The sequence below is a fragment of the Microtus pennsylvanicus genome, chromosome 3 (assembly GCF_037038515.1).
Source record: "Microtus pennsylvanicus isolate mMicPen1 chromosome 3, mMicPen1.hap1, whole genome shotgun sequence".
In the NCBI taxonomy this organism is placed as follows: Eukaryota; Metazoa; Chordata; class Mammalia; order Rodentia; family Cricetidae; genus Microtus; species Microtus pennsylvanicus.
The window spans coordinates 10,402,677-10,424,613 of NC_134581.1; the positions used below are offsets into that span (position 1 = coordinate 10,402,677).

The 21,937-nt window shown below is 38.4% G+C and overlaps 1 protein-coding gene across 50 annotated transcripts in view; it reads right to left on the bottom strand.

Moving 5' to 3' along the window:
* Positions 1 to 21,937, bottom strand: part of Clasp2 (cytoplasmic linker associated protein 2) — a 192,101-nt gene that overhangs the window by 44,958 nt on the left and 125,206 nt on the right. For 9 of the 50 annotated variants that reach the window (XM_075964289.1, XM_075964297.1, XM_075964296.1 and 6 more), the window contains 7 exons: positions 14,771 to 14,941; positions 12,927 to 13,034; positions 8,748 to 8,810; positions 7,763 to 7,869; positions 6,150 to 6,173; positions 4,676 to 4,920; positions 2,701 to 2,764 (listed from right to left, as the gene is read on the bottom strand). In XM_075964289.1, coding sequence (XP_075820404.1) covers positions 2,701 to 2,764; positions 4,676 to 4,920; positions 6,150 to 6,173; positions 7,763 to 7,869; positions 8,748 to 8,810; positions 12,927 to 13,034; positions 14,771 to 14,941 — 782 coding nt within the window. Of the gene's footprint in view, positions 1 to 2,700; positions 2,765 to 4,675; positions 4,921 to 6,149; positions 6,174 to 7,762; positions 7,870 to 8,747; positions 8,811 to 12,926; positions 13,035 to 14,770; positions 14,942 to 18,758; positions 18,786 to 21,937 lie in introns of all 50 variants that reach the window. The other 41 variants (XM_075964308.1, XM_075964302.1, XM_075964301.1 and 38 more) reach the window with 7 other exon arrangements.

The following is a 21,937-nucleotide window of genomic DNA, read 5'->3' on the forward strand; positions in this document are numbered from 1 at the left end:
AAGAAACAAACCACCACTACCACTACCACCAAAACAGGGGCTGCTCTTCCAGAAGACTCATGTTCAATTTCCACCACACATGGTAGTTTCAGACCTCTTTTGCCACCAGGCTTGCACATGCAGACATGTAGTCTAAACACTCATACACATTAAATAAAGTAAGTGTAAATATTTTTTCTTAAAGAAAAGATGCTGTCAAAAAAGGGGAGGGATCTTAGACACTCTATAGATATACTGAAAGGGAGAAGTATATCTACTATTTTAGTAATATGATGATATAATTAATAAAAAACCCTACAAATTAAATCCAGGTATTTTTGACTCAGCACAATGTGGTTATATGTCCAATTTATTCTGAATGAATTACGTTACTAGTAGAGCTAATGTAAAGTCATCAAATAAAAATAAAAACCTGGGGCTGGAGAGATGGCTCAGAGGTTAAGAGCATTGCCTGCTCTTCCAAAGGTCCTGAGTTCAATTCCCAGCAACCACATGGTGGCTCAAAACCGTCTGTAATGGGGTCTGGTGCCCTCTTCTGGCCTGCAGACATACACACAGACATAATATTGTATACATAATAAATAAATAAATATTTAAAAAAAAATAAAAACCTTATTCCGGGCGGTGGTGGTACAGCGTTTAATTCTAGCACTCAGGAGACAGAGGCAGGTGGATTTCTTTGAGTTCAAGGCCAGAACTGGTCTGGTATACAAACGAGTTGCAGGACAACCAGGGATACACATAGAAACCCTGTCTTAAAAAAGTTAAAAACAAACAAAAAAACCAAAAACCCTCTCATTACATTTGTCTTTACTCAACTGACTTCAAAACAAAAGGAACCATCCTTACCAAACAAGTGCAGGCGGATGGGTGTTTGAGAATTGTATGTTGGGGACAGAATTGGTTTAGTGATTAAGAGCACTTTTTGCTCCTGCAGAGGACCTGTGTTCAATTCCCAGTATCCACATAGAGATTTACAATCACCTGTAATGGTAGTTCCAGGTAATTTGACATCTTCTTCTGAACTCAGTGAGCACTAGACACACCCCTGGTGCACATATATGCAAGCAGGCAAACACTCATACACATAAAATAATAAATTGATTAAAAATTGAGAATTCTATGTTATTATAAAACCCTAGGACAAAAGCCCACAGGTGATACTTCTGACCAATTCCAGGGGTGTGGAGCCAGTTCTTCATATTATGCTCAGTTCAGTTCTCTAACCAATGTCAAACACAGCTCTTCTATTTGATCTTTCAAAAGATTACTATTATTTATTTCTTTATTTGTGCATGGGGTTAGTTACATGCCACAGACCACATGTGGAGATCACAGGACAACTTTAGGAAGCCAATTTTCTCCTTCTGTATGTGGGTTCTAGGAATCAAATTCAGACTGTCAGGTTTGGCAGTAAACACCTTCAGACACTAAGCCCCTTTACAGACCCATCTATTTGATCATTTAAAGTGTTTCTCTTTATCACTGCAAAGATCCCGGCATCTAACTAAAATTCTATTACTGTGAAAGGAAGAGCCAAAAATTATAACCGTAAGAAATAGTTTGGTCTTGGTGGTAGTAACATTGTAATTTTATTACTTTTGAAAGCTGAGTACCCTATAAATTAAGATGTTGTTTAATAAAAACAAAGGTCCATTTAGGAAATGGTCTTAATCTTTGGCTTATATTGTCAACTGAAATGATCAAAATTTAATGTTTACAATATATAGAAATGTTTCCATTAAGCTAAGCACTACAGAAGTCATTAGTGGTAGCAATAGTAATACAGAAAGGTATGGTGGTTTGAATAAGGATAGCCCCCATAGGCTTATATTGAATGCTTAGTCACCAGGGAGTAGGATTCTTTGAAAGAATTAGAAGGATGAGGAGGTGTGGCCCTGTTGGAGGAAGTATGTCACTGAGGATGGGCTTCGAGGTATCAAAGGCCCATGCCAGGCCCAGAACAAATGGCGACAGTGTAGAGAAAATGTTCCCACTTCAGCTTTCTCCCTCCAGATGTTTATAGTCTAAGAATGCTCTCCCAACAGAGATTGCTTCTACCAAGATCAGCTAACTCTGTCTCCTTGTTCAGCTGGCTCCCTGTTCACTATAGGAAATAGGGTATGCAATGACCCTATTTCCCTTTTTAGTGGTACATAATAAACACAGAGCTTCCAAGGGTAGCTTTTTCATCTAAGAGCCCAGCTCCCCGGGCCCCAACTTTACAGTACTTTTGTCTGGCTATCTGCAATTTTTCATTTCCTCGTCACTGCTTGTCTGAGTTCTGGTACTCAAGCCATGCAAGTATGCAGCACATTTACAATGGTGTGTGTCGAGGAAGCCAACATTTCACACCTCCTTAAAGGTGTGAAATCCCAAGAACTGGGATTAAAGGTGTGAGCCACCACCACCTGGCCTCTAGTGGCTTAGCTCTGCACTTCGATCTTCAGTCAAACTTTATTTGTTAAAACGCAAACAAAATATCACTACAGTAACTACACCACCTCAATCTTACTTTGGAGAAACATGAATGAATGGATACAAAAAACAATTTCTAAATTATGCATGATATGAAACAACTAAAATTATGTTTGAAAATATCACTACCAATGGTTTATAGTTTTATAGTTTTATTCTATTACTTTAATACTTTTTTTAAATATCCCATAGGAACAAATAATCTAAAATACTACAACATACCTTGCCGTGAGGATCAGCAAACATTCTCGTGAAAATTTCACATAATCTTTTCAGTTCAACTCGACTGCCAAAAAGAAAGAAAGCAAAAGGTTGATTAATATAATATACTGCTATAGGGTGAAGACATTATTTAAAAGTAAGCAAGCCTACAAATAATTAAATTTACTAATAAAGAGAACAAAAAGGTTATACAAAGTATTCCTCAAGATTGGGAAATGTGTGGCTTATCAGGCCTGGATAAATATACAATTGTGAAATGTAGTAATAATTCTGCTACAGCCCACACTGCTTATGGTGACAGCAATGAGGGCAAGAACTGCATTTCGTCAGCAGAATGTGTAAGGAAACAAACTGTATGCAGGGACCCACATGAGAATTTTTATTAAATGTTACAATGTTTTCTTAAGTTCCACCTTTTTCCAAATTGCCCCATCTTTTCCATTTAAAATGACATGTTGCACCTGCTTCTCTTGATATTATGATTAGTTGCACTGAATCATGACATGATATATATACCTAAAAATATATTAGGAAGTATAAAAATAAACATTTATTTTAAAGTATGCATTCCTAATACATTTTTTTTTTTTTTTGGTTTTTCGAGACAGGGTTTTTCTGTGGCTTTGGAGCCTGTCCTGGAACTAGCTCTGTAGACCAGGCTGGTCTTGAACTCACAGAGATCCGCCTGCCTCTGCCTCCCGAGTGCTGGGATTAAAGGCGTGCGCCACCATCGCCCGGCCTAATACATCTTAAAATGTATGAACAGAAAGTATATAAAATACCAATATTACTATTATCAAGTGAGAAAGCAGCTTTCTACACTTGCATTACACTAACACCCATGAATTACCCAAATCTGATTTTTTGGAGACAGTGTCTCCCTGGCTGGCCCTGAACTCATTATTTAGATCAAACTGGCCACAAACTTAGAGGTACAATTGCCTCTCTCTCCTAGAGTACTGGGATTAAAGGCATGTGCTTACTACATACCTAACCTGAAGTTGGGTTCTTATGGAGTCAACTATATAGGTTTAAAACACAGCATCAACAAGGACATTGGAAGATGTAAGAAGGAATCACACTAAACCATTAAGACAAGCACTCTAAGCTGGGTGGTGGTGGTGTACGCGCCTTCAATCCTAACACTGTGGAGGCAGAGGTAGATGCAGTTCTGTTCAAGGCCATTCTGGTCTATGGAGTGAGTTTGAGGGTAGCGAGAGCTGTTGTTTGTTATACAGAGAAACCCTGTCTCAAAAAACAAACAAATAAAAAGTACCATACCAACTCTATAATCACACCATACTTATTTTGAATTCCAAAATTACTAAGATATTGACTTAACTTGTTCTGAATAAAGAGATTGCTTTGTTGTTTTTGTTGTTTTTTCTTTCTAGACAGGGTTTGTGTAGCCCTGTCTGTCCTAAAATTAACTTTGCAGAAAAGGGTGGCCTTGAACTCAGAGATCTATTCTGCCTGCCTCTGACTCCCAAGTGCTGGGATTAAAGGCATACAACACCACCACCTGGCTAAGGTGTTTGATTTTTAAGTCTCTGTGTGGGTGCATTTTTCTGTGTGTGCATGTGGGCTCATGTGTGGAGGTCCTCTATTGCCAGTCTTTGCCTTCCATTTGAGACAGAGCCCCTCATTTTGCTGCTGCGCACACCAGACAGATGGTCTGAGTTTTCAGTTCTTCTCCTGTCTTGGCCTTCCATCTTTTTAAAGGAGCACTGGAATTATAGGGAACTACTGTGTACATGTTTTCCGTACCCTAGCATAACAAGCACTTCATTCAGGAAGTCATGTCCTAAACCTCAAAGTTTGGCTTTACAATGATTCAGTAATTACAGCAAGAAATAACAGCAGTTTTAGTTATGACACTGGGGACCCTAAAAGAGTATGGCTTGGGAAAACCTTTAACATAATTTCACAAAAACAAGTCAGTACTGCTTGAGAAGTATTTCATGACATGTCTCACCTTAGTGTTCTCTGGTTTTTTAACAAGTTCTGCAGACCCAGGAGGCCTTCTTTCCTTTCTGACCAATTGGAACTAGCACATCTGTTGAGGACTTCTGCCACATCTTCTGTCTGTCTCATGTAGGTAGGAATACTACCATTTCGAGAGCTATAGGAGCGTTCTGAACATGCGCTCGAAGCATCGCTGTTGGCATCATCATCTGAGTGCATTCCATATGATTCATATCTTCTTCGAGCGGGTTTTTTCTGTTACATACAAGAACTACATTAGCAGTAGTTACAAACATATGGGTATTTCATAGTGTTTACTAAACACAAAAGGAATGATTTCTGTCTTACATCAGTGGAGGGCATGCTGCTAATCATTGTAAAGATAAAATGTCAATATCTAGTTTTTGTTCGAAAAGGACTTTAGAAGTTAGCAGAACATGAAACATTTAACTCTGAGAGTAGAACAAGAGAGGGCGGCTGTGTGCAAGCGCAGTCAAGTGGGAGATGCTCAAAAGTATAAGCTTTCTCCTTAGAATAGAAAAGCAAGAACAAACAGAATGTAAATAAAAACAGGAGTTGATAATATGAAAAATAAAACCTCTTTTGAGTAGTAAAATCATGATTCCCTTATGCAAAACACCAAGTTCTTTCCTGTCTGTACATATCCTCTTTTCTATTTCTCCTGCCACTTCCCACCCTTTGTTCTAACCTTTACACTTTTAAGAGAATAAAATACAAAGATGATGAGAAAGTGCTATGCTCACTAAGATTTTTAGGAAGCAAGGTACTTATGTGTCCCTAGAGTTTTCCCAATGTAATCTATGTCCTATTGCTTATTCTGAATGAGAAAGCAGTTGAGGTTCGGCCTTTCATTTCTTGACCCTAAGGTTTATAATTTATGTAACTGCCCAGTATGCTTTTCATATTAAAAGTGGCATGAGGCAGAGTAAACTGTTCATTTGAGATTTTCCAGGAGAAACTGGAAAAAAATGTATGGACTCTAATGCTTGGATTTGGCTGGGGAGAAGTGGAGCTAATGCCACGTAACACACAAAGTATAGCAGTAATCCAAAATTCTAAGCATCTACAAATACTCTAGTCTAAAATCCTAGAAACACACTATCTGAATATAAATAATCAAATGCTTTTCCAAAGCTGCTGCCATTACTAACTCTCTCACACTGACCTAGAGACACGAATTCAATTTAGAATGACAATGTTTATTCAGGTGGGCTCCAGGACCAGTTCTATTAAAGACTCCAGTATAAATGAGTCATCTCATGTATGAAAAAAGTGGCACCTTCCCAAGACACTCTGTTCAGTCAGTATCCCCCCAGAGACAATTACAGTGGAAGAATAACAGACAGCTCAAGGTTTTATTACATCCACTGGAATTTCTTATAGATGACTATTATCTGTTTAGTTGATGAAGCAGAGAAAAAAAAGCTATGATATAAGACGTCAGAAAATAGCAATGTCTATACCTTAGTCCGTATGTCTCCTAAGAGCTGAGAGCAGTCAATTTTTAAAGAGAGAAATTGAAAATAATGAAGAACATTTTGCTAAACAGCACAGTGAACTTGGCATTAACAATGTCCATGCATAGAAACATACAGTTTTATACAGATACCAAAGAACTGTTTATTTTCAGGTTTTATCTTTAATCTTGTCAGTATCCTTCAATTAGAAAAGAAACACCTAAGCTACAAAAACACTTCTATCAACAGTTTCCCAAAGAAACTCAAAATATTCTTACTATTTATAGTCTTTTTGCCATTTTTAAATTTGGTTTAGTAGTTGAAATTTTTCCATAAAGTTGACAGTTACATCAGTGCTATGCAAATGATAAAAGTAGAATCCTAAGACTATAGTTCCAGGCTAGCAAGAACCACACATTGAGACCAGGTCTCAAACAAAACAAAACAAAAAAGCCAGCGAGATGCACAATAAGTCATAGCTATTACCAATGAATATTTTTTAAGTGTGTCTTTCACATCTACAGCCAAAATATCTACAGCCAAAATATTTTTGCTTTAAGCCAAACATTGGACTTCTAAATTTCAAAACAAAGCGGAAGGGCACAGGGTGCCAGCTTAGTGCTGCTTGCCTGGGATGCACAGGCTCCTGGACCACAAGAACTAATTTCCAGGCAGAAATTCAGCATGAACAAGGCTGAGTCCAGTGCCAGTACCAACCCAAATACCCAACCCCCAAGGAGAAAACAAAGAAATACTCTGAAACAGAGGATTACTGGCATCATTATTTGAGTGACCTCGTTTTTAGTGCTAACAACTGAACTTTTTTTGTGCATGCAAGGTCAGCCCGCTACCATTCAGCTACACACCTAACTGTAAGCCATAACTTGAAAGAGTCATAATGGACTGACTATGGAAGCTAACCAAATAAACAACTATCATTTCAAGTCTTCACAATTCATAATTTTACATGAAAACAGTGTATATACATTTGTGTATATACATATGGTACAAAGCATTCTTTCTTCCTACAACTACCTCAATCCTGTAGTGTTTTTTAATATGTGGAGCATAAAGAACCAAAGAAACATCTTAAATAAATAATCATTCCAGACATGGCAGTATATGTCCTTAATTCCAGGACTCAGGAGGCCAAGGCAGGTAGAGTTCTATGAATTCAAGGTCAGCAGGGTCTACGTAGAGAGTTCCCGGACAGCCATGACTGCATAGTGAAACCCTGTCTCCAAACACAAAGCAAACCCCTACAAACTCAGGGAGATTACCTTGAAATTACATGTTTGTAAGTATATATACAAATGTACCAATCTATTTGTCCTACAGTCAGTACACTACAGTGTTTTAAACATGGTACTATTATTATTAAAAACATCAAGATTTTTTGTTTATGACATCCAGTTAAGATTACTTGCTCTGGCTTAAAATTCAGAATATTAGTAAGGACTAATCATTAATGTACTACTTGGCTACTTATACCGTCTCCACTTTGTCTTCTTAGGTTTACCCCAGACTTTCTCATCCCTTCTCCCATACAGTGGAAGGCTCGCTCACAAACTAGCTTTGAATAGGAACATTTATAAAAATAGGAAAATAGAGAAAAGTACCAAGGCATCAGCTACCGCTTCCTCCACGTCGGAGCCTGTGTTTAGGACTCGCATGGCACTAACGGAGGATGACAATCGGCTTGACTGGCTGATCCCATATCCCGGACCTAATTGACCAGAGAAAGAAGGAAAGCCGCCTTTAAACAGTCACAGATTTAATAATGCGAGGGTTGAGGGTGGGATTCAACTCTTACTAAGGGGGAAAGAAAAAAAACCAATGGGACAAAGCATTTTAAAAGCAATATTGTATTTTTTCTGGGCACAATGAGGTTTTGGTCAAGTAAAGGGAAAAAGCAATCAAAATGATTAACAAATGAGAAAGAAATGTAAAGAACCACTGTTTACTTGGTAGAACAGGGAGACGATGGCTCTGTCAATACAAGAACGGCTCTCCAAATAAAGTGAACCATAATGTAACCCAGAACTATGAAGTCACACAGGCAACTCACCACAAGAAAAGCTCTAATTATAATCTCTCCTTCAGGATAAGCGATTTTATTCTTTAGCTGAAACAGACTGTTCAATAACCATTAGGTGACTACTATGTGCCCAATGGTCTGACGTGTATAAACAAACTAGAGATGAATTCTCACCTGCCCACCAACTGCTTTGTATACTTCTGTTTACAATTAAAACACTTCATCCACCATTTTGGTTTTTTTTTTTAAACACACATATATAATAAAGATGAAGTACATAACTGAGAACATAAAACAATTCTATATTTTAAAAATGACAGTTATACCAAAGGGGGATAAAAAAGAAAGAGAGGAAGAAACAAACAAAAAACAACGCCCTCTGGCAGTTAGAAAAATGCTAAGGAAGAATAGTTACTTTGGGGGAAAAATAAGTGATTTATTCTCTAGTAAATGAAATTTAAATAACACAAATTAACTTTAAAAATGAATAATATGTGATAAAAACGGAAAAGGACAAGCTCTGAGATGAATGCAGAGATGATAGTGAAAATGTACTCATCCTTCACCTGAGGCCCCATACACATCGGGGGCGTAGAGGGCACCAGTGGATCTGGAATGGTGTCTGGAGGCTGGAATAACAGGACCATACAAACCTCATCTATCACCACAGAAACAGAGAATAGTGGCAGCACTACTGTCAGGCAAGGAGAGTCGGTTAACAGTGGCGTCACTCTTTATATGTAATGATCAGAGTATCGCCACATATGGCAACTCAACATTAACTAGTACTGCAAGGTCAAATACAAATTATTACCTAAGTGGACAGACACAGGCCTGCAGGAGACAAAGAAGGCAAGTATTCAAATGGAGGGAAATGTCAAAAGTACAAGCATGAAAACAAAACAAAAACAAACACTTACAGTAAAAAAAAAACCACTATGGTAACTAATAATAATCTTATCTCTTTTACTCTCAACACCCAGTGACAGCTATTATTTCAGTTGTATAGGTCTGAGTTTTTTTTAATATTTATTTATTTATTATGTATACAATATTCTGTCTGTGTGTATCCCTGCAGGCCAGAAGAGGCCACCAGACCCCATTACAGATGGTTGTGAGCCACCATGTGGTTGCTGGGAATTGAACTCAGGACCTTTGGAAGAGCAGGCAATGCTCTTAACCTCTGAGCCATCTCTCCAGACCCTAGGTCTGAGTTTTTGTGACCTTCCATACATACGCTGAAATCCTGACCCCAAGTGTTAAAAGGTAGGTGGTGCCCCTAAGAGGCAATCTGGTCATGACAGCAAGGTACTCATAAAGGAGACTTCAGAGAGCTAAGCAGTTCCTTCTACAGAGTACACTACCACAAGATCCATAGCCAGAAGGGCCCTCAGCAGACACTGAATAGCACCTTCATCTTGGGCATCTAAGCCTCCAGAACAGTGAGAATAAATCCTGGTCAATTAAAAGTACTGAGTCTACAGTATGTTAGATAGGCAGGCAGACTAAGACAGATGGGGAATCAAGCACAGAGGCTGATTTATGTGGTGAAAACCACACCAATAAGTGATATAACTCAGTACCTGTAGTCCTTCAAGACTTTTGTTTTCAATACTCATTTACTTCACTTACATTAATGCATATTTTATTTATAATGGTGCACAGACTATTAGTTCTGCATTTGATAACGGACTATTGAAAAATGGAAGCTTATGTGCATCAAAAAAGTATCAATAATCTCAATAAAACTCCTTAAAAATCTTTAATGAATCTCCCTAAATATCACTTTACAACCTAAACTTACCATAATTTTCACTTTAGAGTCTCTGTTCAGATTTTGACAGCACATGAAGCTGATTCTTGTCTTACATCCAGAAATAAACAACCACGTAAATCATTTTTATGTTTAATGAAATATCTAGCTTTCATTTTAAGTTCATCCTCCTCAGCTATATTAGTGAGAGCTGTGAACTGAACTATTTTTTGTAACAGGAATCACTTTTGCCTTTCCTACAGGACAGCTTTCATAAACAGTAAATTCATCAAAAAAGACCGAGGGAAAGAAGGATTAGATAGAACAGAGCACGCACAGATAGCTAGTAAGTACTAAAAGACAGTACTCAGAAGCTAGCAGATAACTCTACTACCCAGTTTTATTATTATGTAAGGGAACAGTCTAAAATGATGAGGAAAGATCTGAGCCATGATGTGGAAATGCCTTCTGGCTAAAAATCTTTGAAAACTTTTCAGGAGTCAACAGTCCCTTTGGTCCAAGACAATATGTAGGCAGCAGCACACCGGTGGCTACAATACAGATAAGTAAGGTATCAGACATATGGCTTGAGTATACATAGGTGAGAGTTATCACGTGTGTGGCTACAATATATATAAGAGGTAACATGCACGTGGTTATAATACAGAACACTTTTCTTTGAATCTTGGTTCCTGAAAAAAATGAAAATGAAAGGGGTGAGCTCTAGAGAAGTGGGACTTTGTTCAGCTTTGACGTCTTGTGTTTTTAAATCTTTACACTGGCCTTGTGACATGGGGACTATTGGACAAGCTATAAAATCCATGTGTTGAGTATAAATATTCAAAGTCACAGAGGACAAAAAGATTGTAACAAGTCAGCATGTGTAGAAAGGACTACAGGGAATAAAGAAAACTGGAATGGTGAGGACAGCATAACCTTTGGCTTTTTACCCCTGGGAAACAAACAGGCTCCTGAAAGCTGGGACTCAGCAAATGCTACCACAGGGGTTGCTGAGCAGTACTTTCATGTAGATAAAAGAATTCTGATAAAGTATTCCTGAAAACTGACCTAGGGATTGAAAAAAAAAATCTTTTAGCAAAGTTGATTAAAAGATTTTAGCATCTTTATTCCAAACAGAAAGCTTCTTGAGAATCAGGAACTGCTGCCCGTAACAATAAATCTAAGTAACTTGTCAGATAGAAGCTTTAAAATTAATCTAGAATATTAAAGGCCTAGCTAGGTATGGTGGCATAATCCTGTAACCCCAGGACTCAGAAAAATAAGGCAGGAGGATCAGGTGATTAAAGCTAGCCTATAAGTCAGCCTGAGCTGGTCACAAAAAGACATCTTTCCTTAGCAAAGTGTTAAGAGAGGAAGATAGAGTTTAGAGGCAGGGCTCTTATCTAGAATGTGGAGGCCACATTCAACACCCATTACCATACATTTCTTTAAAAAACAGAATTATTAACCATGGTTACAATTTTTGCTTTGTTGTTCTTGTTTGTCAAAGAGTATCTTGCTATGTTATAGGCTGGCCTCACACTTCCAGTGCCTATGCCTCCCTCACTGCAGGGATTACAGGTGTGTGTCACTGTGCCCAACTAACCATGCTCAACATTTTCCCCCTTCCTTCCTTCGTTCCTTTCTTCCCTTTGTTTCTCTCTCTCTTTCTCACGTTTTGTTTAGTTTGTCTGACATTTTATTTAATTTTACATGCATGAATGTTTGCCTGAATAGATGTCTATGCACCATGTGTGTACCTGGTACCCTTGCTGGCCAGAAAGGTGCTAGAGCCCTGGAACTGGAGTTAGTTATGAGTCACCATGTAGGCTCTAGGAGCTGGAGGAGAAGTCAGTACCCTAACCTCTGACCATCTCTCCAGCTCCATGCTTACCTTTGTTTTTTTTTTAAACTGAAGTATTTGGCTATGTATTTCCTGCACTCTGATTGTGCAGGAAAACATTTCCTTTCAGTACAGTAACAACACTATATAAATGCATATACCATGAAAGTCTGAGCACCTGGACACCAGAGTGTAACGCCCTGTTTGTTGGGAAGTTAAGGGAGGAAATGAAAACACTCACAGCATGGTGATGGAAGAGTGGTGGCCATGGTAACTGAATGCCTGCAGTGGGCCCGGTATCGCCTTTCAAGTATTCTGTTACTGTATACAAACTTTCAAACATTCCTAACTTTTACACTATTACCCTTATTTTACAGAAAAGGAGATCAGGCACGAAAAGGGTACAGAGAGAAAGCAAAACACTCTGCTTCTCCAGTAATCCTGGAAAAATTAAAGTCTTAAAAATCAATTAATGCATTTGTAATGGTGGCAAATATAGTATTACAATCAAAGTTACAAGACAAACTATAAAAAGAAATAAATTTCATTTCAGTGACATCTAAAGGCAACTAAACTATAAATACTATAAAAAGTCAATTCTCTATGATGAGGAGTTAACATGTTATTTTTTATCTGTCTTTCTAGAAGAGTACATTAAATAATCAAAGTTGAAGTGATTTTTTTCTATTAAAAAGAAATGAAATTTATTTAATCAAACTAGTCCATACTTCACTTATAAGTAAATATTTAATATTTAAAATATGTTTTAATTCTCCAAATTTTGAATTCAATCTTCCTTTTTTAAAATCTTTTTAGAGAGAAGTATGTAGGTCAGGTTGGTCTCATTTATGATCTTGACTCAACCTTTCTACTGCAGAAATTAAATTCGATATTCTCAGTTTATATATATATGCGACGCTGACTTGATTATGATAGGAATCCATTTATATAATGATTGACTTGCTCGTTTAAGGTAAGTTACAAAGGCCAGATGCATTTCTCAAATGTATTCAATCTTATTCTCTCTGCAGAATGGCAGAGCACAGATACAATTGAAGAAGACCACAAATTCTAGGAATATGGAAGTTTCCAGATTGTGACAGCTCATTTACTGGGAAAGCAGTGTGTGTCACACCTGCTCAGACTTACCTAGGGGCTGGAAAGAGCGGACTGGGCTTGTGTCCCTGCTGCTCTCTCGACTAGCTTCCCGGCTACAGCCTTGACTCACACTCGGGCGAGGAATCCGACTGCTCCGGGCTGACATAAAACAGGAGTAGAAACATAGCAAGAGGAAACAGAAGGCAGAATTTAGGCTTTCCAAACTTAGCTTCATTTTATTCAAGGACTCTTTAATAACAAATTTGTTTTGGGACTGAACATAAATTACTTTTTTACTCTTTTTTTTTTTTTGAGACCAGATCTCTGGACCCATGAAGTCCAGACGAGTCTCAAACTTACTAAGAACCTTTCAATTCATATGTCTTTTTTCACTCCTTATGAATAAAAACATGAAATACAAATACAAAAAATAAAAAGGTACCAGAAAAATTTTAGTACTGATAAAGAATCTAGACTGGGCCAGTAGTGATGCATCCCTTTAATCCCAGCACTCAGGAGGCAGAGGTAGGTGGAATTCTGAGTTCGAGGCCAACCAGTCTACAGATAGAGTTCAATACAGCCAAGGCTACACAGACAAACACTGTTTGGAAAAACCAGAAAAAAAAAAGAATAATAAGAAGAAGAATCTAAAACAATGTCTGGAAAGCAAATGAAGCAAGTTAGTGAGGATGAAATTCCAAAGGACATTTTTTTTTTCCCCTTCGGGTTTTTCAAGACAAGGTTTCTCTGTTTCTCTGTGTAATAGCCCTGGGTGTCCTGGAACTAGCTCTTGTAGACCAGGCTGGACTAAAACTCCCAGAGATCTACTTGCTTCTCTGCCTCCTGAGTGCTGGGATTACAGGTGTGCACTCCTACAGTAAATAAAGGCATTCTTAAGTAATGACAAAAACCCAGACTCTTAAACATAATTTCTGAGGAATTTAATTGAGAATTTAATTGAGAAAATTATGAGGCAAAGCAAAAGAGTAAATCAAGAAAAATGAGATGACGCAAGGATGAGTTCACCTAATCCAGAAAAGAGTGACAGCTGTGACAGGACCAGGCCACGGCTCACACAAAGTTCCACCCACCACAAGTCCTTAATGAGAAGACAACGTCACTAAGGACAGGAGAAGAAAATATGGCTCTCTTATAAAAGTTTGGAAAAAAGACAAAAAGTCATAAATTGTTGGGAGAACACTTAGGGAGGCCTCACTGCAGATGACAGCAGTCAGCTGTGGCCTGACCTGAGCGACTGGAGGGCTCTGAGCAGACAGTGCTGCAGGAGTGCCCCTTCCCACACCTGCAACACTCAGCACCCAGTACACTCTTAGAAAGATGTGGGGTCATGGCAGACTGTGTCCTGGTGAACTTTACTCCTAACAAAATAAATGTTTCATAACTTTTCATTTTTGTCTTTTAAAATAATTTGTAAGAGACTGAGTCTTGATGCGTAGCCCAGGCTGGCTTAAAATTCACTACACTTCTGCCTCTGCCCCAGGATAGTCACTATGACCAACAGTTCACAACTTTATGGATGGTGGGAACCAAATCAGATTCTATGAAAGAACAGCAAGTGCTCTTACCCATTGAGCATGTCTCGACTTTAAAGTCATCTCATTAAGCAAAACTTGCTTGTCAATGAGAATTAATTAACACCGAATATTATAAAAGTTAGACTAGCAAGATGCCTCAGGTAATTCCTGTCAAGGCTCATCACTTAAGTTTGGTCCTTGGAACTGGTGGAAATAGAGAAGGACTCCTGTAGTTGTGTGCGAGCAAGTGTGAGCACATTTCAAGATCCAATTTGCACCCCACATTTCAGCAACCTAGACTTTAATTCTCCTGGAACTTTCAAGAAAGTCAAAGGTGGCATCTCACACAGAAAGTCTTACCTACTGAAAGCCTAGATGGGCTGGCCTCTCTGCTGCAACCCTGGCTCCTTGGGATCTTGCTTCTCTTCTGGGCTGAAGCCGAATTGACCAGGACCCGTTGAGCACCAGAGCTCACAGTAGAGAGGGTTGTTGTGGTTAGAACTCTTCCTGGAGACCCAGATCGGCTTCCAGCTACACAGGAAAAACGTAATATGCAAATGTTGATGCCAAGGGAACTAGCAAAGATACAAGAAAACTGTGGTGTCATATCAGGTTCTAAGACCAAAGAAATGGGTTGAGGAAGATTTACACACAAATAGTAAACTGCTGGGGAAAATGGGCTGCGTCTACCGGCTATGGAGAATAAACTACTCAAGCATATGTTTGATAATGACAATACTACTGGGATTTTAAATACGAACAGTAAAAAGATCCCCAGAGCAATCCAATATTTGACACTGTGTTTGATAGAGTTAAGATGTTTTGTGGAGGCCGGGCAGTTGGTGGTGGTGTACACCTTTAATCCCAGCACTCAGAAGGCAGAGGCAGGCGGATCTCTGTGAGTTCAAGGCCAGCCTGGTCTACAAGAGCTACTTCCAGGACAGGCTAGAGAGAAACCCTGTGTCGAAAGAAAAAAAAAAAGATGTTTTATGGAAAACCAATACTTAAATTACTTAAAAGGATGTAAACTCTTAATTCTATTACTACTATTATTTGTGTTGTGTACATAACAATGACAATTTGGTTTTTCTTAAAATAATCTGCCTCATGAAGTATCTCTGGGCAAGGTCAGTTGGTGCTATTTGGTCAGAGAAGTTTTTTTGTCTTTGTTTTTGCAGTGGGCAGTGATAAATACGGAGTCTCCTAAGTGTCCAAAGAGCTTAGAGTAAGTAACTGTTGAGTGCTCAGCTCTAAATGGACTTCCTTCTTAAGCTCCCCCACATACAGGGTTTGGAAAAGATTGCAGAAGGCTTTATGGAAATAATGTAGGGGGTGGGGGAATTAGTGCTGTGAAAGTAGTTTGGGGACAGGACATAAGGACTGTAATCAATAACTCACAGCAGCGTGGGTCACCTACACTTGATCCCCCAGTGACTAGCTGAGCATGGATGGAGGAAGGGTTCACGAGGCTCCACCCACATCTGGAGAGTTTTTGGCAGTTGACAGCTACTGGTGAAGGGAGAGTTAATTTTCTTTCCCCTTGGTGTGGCCCCTAGTAGGTCACCCCCTCACATACACATACATCCTTGTATATACTGGTAGCACTAATAGGACTCAGCTGGTTATTTTTTTTAAAGGCCACGAAGGTGGAAGGGGAAGATAAAGAAGGACTAGGAAGAAAGACAGGAGAGACTGTATGACCAAGATACATAATATACAATGTATGAAATTGTCAAAGAACAAATAAAGCACTAAGTTTAAATTAAATGTTGACAAAATTGGGCCAGCTGAGAAAGAAATTTTCTTTTGCTATTTGAAGGCAGAGAGCTCTTGGTTGGCCACATTCTAGGACACATAAGAGAAATGTCAAAGAAGTCAGAGACGTAGTCAGGGAGATATAGAGGGAGGGCCAGAAAAAGTCCCAGAGATCTGGGTATGGATTAAGCAACGTAAAGAAATGCATTTTTAAGGGGCTGGAGAGATGGCTCAGTGGTTAAGAGCACTGGCTGCTCTTCTAGAGGTTCTGAGTTCAATTCCTGGCCACCACATGGTGGCTCACAACCACCTGTAATGAGATCTGGCGCCCTCATCTGGTGTGAAGGTGACCACGCAGGCAAAACACTGTGTATATATAATAAATAAACCTTTAAAAAATTAAAAAAAAAGAAATGCATTTTTAGTTAGAAATGCATTCTTGAATATCTTAAGTTGCTCTAGAATATGAAGTGATCTCCCTGCTTCTACCTCGCAAGTGATAGCATTGTAGACATGTACAACCATACTCAGGAAGAAACCCAGTTTTAAACTAGAAACACACAGGATGCCTTTTAAGGATGACTTTGTTGATTGACTGCTTTATGTGTAAAAAATGTGAATAAAAGCCGGGCGATGGTGGCGCACGCCTTTAATCCCAGCACTCGGGAGGCAGAGGCAGGTGGATCTCTGTGAGTTCGAGACCAGCCTGGTCTACAGAGCTAGTTCCAGGACAGGCTCCAAAGCCACAGAGAAACCCTGTCTCGAAAAACCAAAAAAAAAAAAAATGTGAATAAAAAAATGGATCAGATAGCTCAAAGTTACAATCTAACTGAATGGCAATATTACAGAGAAGTTAAACTTGTATTTAAATAAACGTTCAGGGAAACGTTTTTTCTTTGTTACCCATGTTTACTACACTGTAACAATCACTGCTCACACTGCACAATCTTTCTCAATTGGGTCTCATTTCCAACCAGCAGATTAAAGACTCAAATGCCAAAGGAAATGAGCGCTGGCTGTCAAAAATGGTACCGTGTACAAGGCAGGTATTTCAGAGGGCTGTCTCAACTTCCTTATAGAGGACACTCTTTTAAATTCTTGTCAGCTGTATTAAAGTAACTTTAACGAGTTTTTGGGAACTTAAAAAAATTTATTTATTTATCTATCATGTATGCAATATTCTGTCTGTATGTCTGCAGGCCAGAGGAGGGCACCAGACCCCATTACAGATGGTAGTGAGCTACCATGTGGTTGATGGGAATTGAACTCAGGACCTTTGGAAGAGCAGGCAGTGCTCTTAACCTCTGAGTCATCTCTCCAGCCCCCTTTTGGGAACTTTTATAAACAAAAGCTTTCAAAGCTTCTGAGTGCTAGTCTCTGCAGGCTAACAAACATGAACAAGCTAGATGTGGTCTGCTGTGATAATCATTGTTGTGTTTTCTGGGTGTGGTTTGATTAGTCCAATTCATACTCTCGGTTAGTTCTTAAATGTTAGCACACGCAAATATATATATGTATATATATTCCATTGGGGATAGCAATATTATAAAATGAAGCAGCAGCTCTTCTTGTGGTGTCAACAATGTACTTATTGAGTAGAAGGGGAGATTACTCGTCTACTTTAAAATGACCGTTGTTCAAAAAGTTTCAGGATGTTTCAGGTGAAGAATCTTCAAATCTGGTTTCTTTTTCCTTTGGAGGACAGCGGAGGCATCTGTTTTCTCCATGCAATATCTAAACTAAACATACACACAAAACACCCAAACACCCAACATGCCACAAACTCACAATGCACGATAGGCCAATGGAAGTTATGAGAAAACTTGCAATGATATAGAAACTATAACGAACTGAGCACATACAGTATGAACTCTGTTAAAAAAAAAAGTAATAAATTTGTATGGGTGGAGGTATTGGTAAGAAAGACTAGAGAACTCCTTGAAATGTGGGTCTATTCAGCAGACAGGAAGAATGAGTGCAGTTTAGAAGCATACTGACTGTTCTTTCTATTTTGCATTTACTAAATTGATTAAAAGTATGCAAGTTCACTCTCTAGATATTTAAACACACTAATGCCTTCTCCTTAAGGAATGACACTGGCATTACATTCCACATAAATACTACCTTCTCCTTCCCCCAAAGACTGGGATATCCAGCACCGATAACTAGGAATCATTCATACTTAAAATAAAATACTGAGGCTCTTTCTCTAGTAGAGTCACCAAGGAATTGAAGAAAAAGGCATGTTCACCCCAGAAAATACTGTGGAACAGAAATGTCCGAGACAGAAAACTTGAAGATGGATAACTATTTTTTTGTGTTGCTTAATTTCAAAATGTTACTATAGCCCCCCTCTTTTTTTCTTAATATTTATATCTGTAGAGTCAACTTGGATAATTTAAAATTTTTAGGGCTTCCATGATATTGGGAAGACAGGCCAAATAGAACTCATGATTAGCAGTTTTTGCTTCAGTACAATCACAGAATGGTGGAATATTATCTAATAGAGATTTCTGCTGAATAGAACTTATTCTTGTTAATGAAAATAGGTGACCAAACCACGGGTGCACACAAAAAGTCTATAGATTCTTACCACCAATGGTATTAGCAGATTGTGATCCTGAACAAGTGTAAAGGCAGAATTAGGGTAAGGGTTATAATCCACGAAGAGGGGAGGAGCAGTTTTAAAATGGATGGCAGATGAAAATAACAAAGCTTTAGTCAGTTCTCAGGAAAAAAACAAACCTAACACAAAAAAGAGCAAACTTTAAAAAAATTCCATAGCACAAATGTCTGTCACATAAGCAGCACACTGAACAGCTTCCAGCTGACACTCATGTACAAAGCAGATGACATGAAACACACACATCAATGTACATTCTTCAGCTTGTCCATTATGGGAGTCCTAAATCTAAGTTGTTAAATGTTTACAATTTTGTTATTTAAACATTTAATTGAAAATTAGATATAGGAACAAATATTACATCTTATAGCTGAAGAAAAAAGAAGATGAAAAAGGTACAAATTTAATTTTTCTTAAGATTCACAGAAAAGCAAGAGGTGGGGAACAGAAAGCTGCTGACAGGCTGTACATCATCTGTACACAACCAGTCACTACCAACAAAGCGAGGACACAGTTCTTTCTTAAAGTCAATCTAGAAGTCTCTCCATTAGATCTGCTTTCACTTATTCTGTGAACCTGGACACACCTGCTTTGATCCAAGAGATTCTCTATTTTCCCTGGATGGTTAATATAGAACCATGCAACCCCTCATGGATCACTACAACAGAGTGAAGATGAGGTCACAAAAATACTCCTATGCAAATGTATTGTGAAGAGACTCGCACACATATCACACATCTTTTTAATAAAGAATCTGAAATGGACACATACTCATTCAAATAAATAAGCAAGCAAACAAATAAAATCTTTCTAATATTATCCAAGACCTGAATGATTTTATAGTGGAAATGTCTTAGGATCTTAAAGCCTATATTGTTTCAAAAGTCAAATATAAATTAATTCTGTTTTTCATTGGGGATTTGAAGTGGTAATGATTGAAAAGGAGGGTCCCAATAAAGGCCAAGAAGTCAGAAAATTATCTCACAATTAAGTTTTATCCTTAAATCCTGGTCATGGACAACTTGTGATTGATTATCTTTATGTTTAACATTCTAACTTCTGTGCTTATTTCTGTTTCATGAGGGTAGTAAGAATATCAAGTTATAGAAATGTGTAACAGTAACATGAATTTCAGTTTTTATTTTATTATGAATAATAACAAGGACGGTCTGTATTTTTATTTTTTGTCTGTCTATCTATCTATCTATCTATCTATCTATCTATCTATCTATCTATCTATCTATCTAATATGTACTGGTGTTTTGCCTATATATACTCTATATATGGATCCCCTGGAACTGGAGTCATAGACAGTTGTGAGCTGCCATGTGATGCTGGGAATTGAACCCAAGTCCTCTGAAAGAACAGACAGTGTTCTTAACTTGCTGAACTGTCCTTCTAGTCCAACAAGGTAACAGTCTTAGCATTTACTCTCAGACAGACACTGTTTTAATTGCATTAAATAAGCTTTATAATTTGATGCTCATGACAGTCCCACTATCCTCTACTTTTTATGGGTATGTAATGCTATTTCATTTGTATTTTAATAAATAAAGCTTGCCTGAAGTTCAGAGAGTAAATCAGCCTTACACACCAGGCAGTGGTGACACACACCTTTAATCCCAGTAGCCATGTTAGTTTGCTATAGAAACCAGGCGATAGTGATGCACGCCTTTAATCCCAGCATTAGAGAGGAATATAAAACAGGAGACAGCTCTCACACACAGTCTCACTCTGAGATTCCTGAAAGCAGCATCGCCATTTCGGACTGAGCCAGTGGCTGGCTGTTTTGCTTTTCTGTCCTTCAGGTTGAACCCCAATTTCTGTCTCGGGGTTTTCATTAATCATGCTAAACTGATAGGTATACAGTAGGAATACAGTAACTTTAACCTAGAAGAGCCAGGACTCCACCTTGGGCAATATAGCTCCAAAGTTTTCAAACGTTACTAAAGCACAGACCACTCGGTGATCAGATTCAGAAGGTCTCTGTGGTGGTGCATGAGACCCTGTATTTCTAACAAGTTCCCAGGCTGTACTGATGTTGGTCTGGGCAGCATACAAGGAGAAGGGAGAATACACTGCCAATTAATGTACTCTAAGAATCACTCCAAAAACTCACAGACTCACAGAAGAATGTAGTATATTGTCTACTTTTGATTTGTCAGACAAAAGCCATTGCCTTACAGGACATGGGTCACTCTGGCTGTCTGTGAGTAGTCTTCATTTGTAAACAAATTCTACCGGATCTCTCTGCTTATTTTAGGACTCATGAAGAAAGCTCCCGATATTAGTCTGCTGAGCATTCTCAAGTTAGAAAGAGGTGGTGTTGTAACATGTGTCCTCAAGGTGCTCTATCTCTCTGAGCCTTATTCTTTTCCCTGATCCCAAGATCCAGCAAGCAGGTTATAAAACAAATGGGACATCTACCTCCTGACAGCCATCTATAACCCATTCTTTTCAAAGACAATTAGTTAGGTTACACAGAAGAACATTACTCATTACTTCTTAGAAAAACTACCTGATCTTTGAGAAAGTGCTGAGGACAAATTCTTGGTCAAGAGGGAGGGGAAAAAATTATTTTCTGTTAAACATGGCACTATATTTGGAGTACTTGTTTGAACGTACAGAAACAGATTATTCATTTTAACCTAGTCCTAAAATTGTGCTTTTTAATTGGTTTTTTAAGGAACTCAGTGACTAATGAAACAGTAAGAACATAAACCTCAAAAGTCACACAAAATTCACCAGACCGGGTTACTTCAGCCTATATTCTCTCTCTATATATGTAGGTATAGACTGCCCGAAATACTAACTAAATTTAAGACGATCAAACAAATTTTGGGGAGAATATGAAGATACTACGTATCTGTCTTTGCATAACGTCTGCTAGACGGAAACAGATTTTACCGAATACTTAAAGATCACTTTACCTCTAAAGGCACAATTTTCCACACCTGCAAGTTTCTGAGTAGAATGTGAACCCTGACTTTAAGGATTCGTGTTTAAAGTATCTCCATGCAAACATCTGTATAGAAGATGAAGGTTTTCTTTCTAAGTGGTGGAGGTCAATGATGTGGCCCTAATAACACAAACACAAGACAACACCCACTCAAAAAATTCCCAAACATGCACAACAACTGACCCGAAAC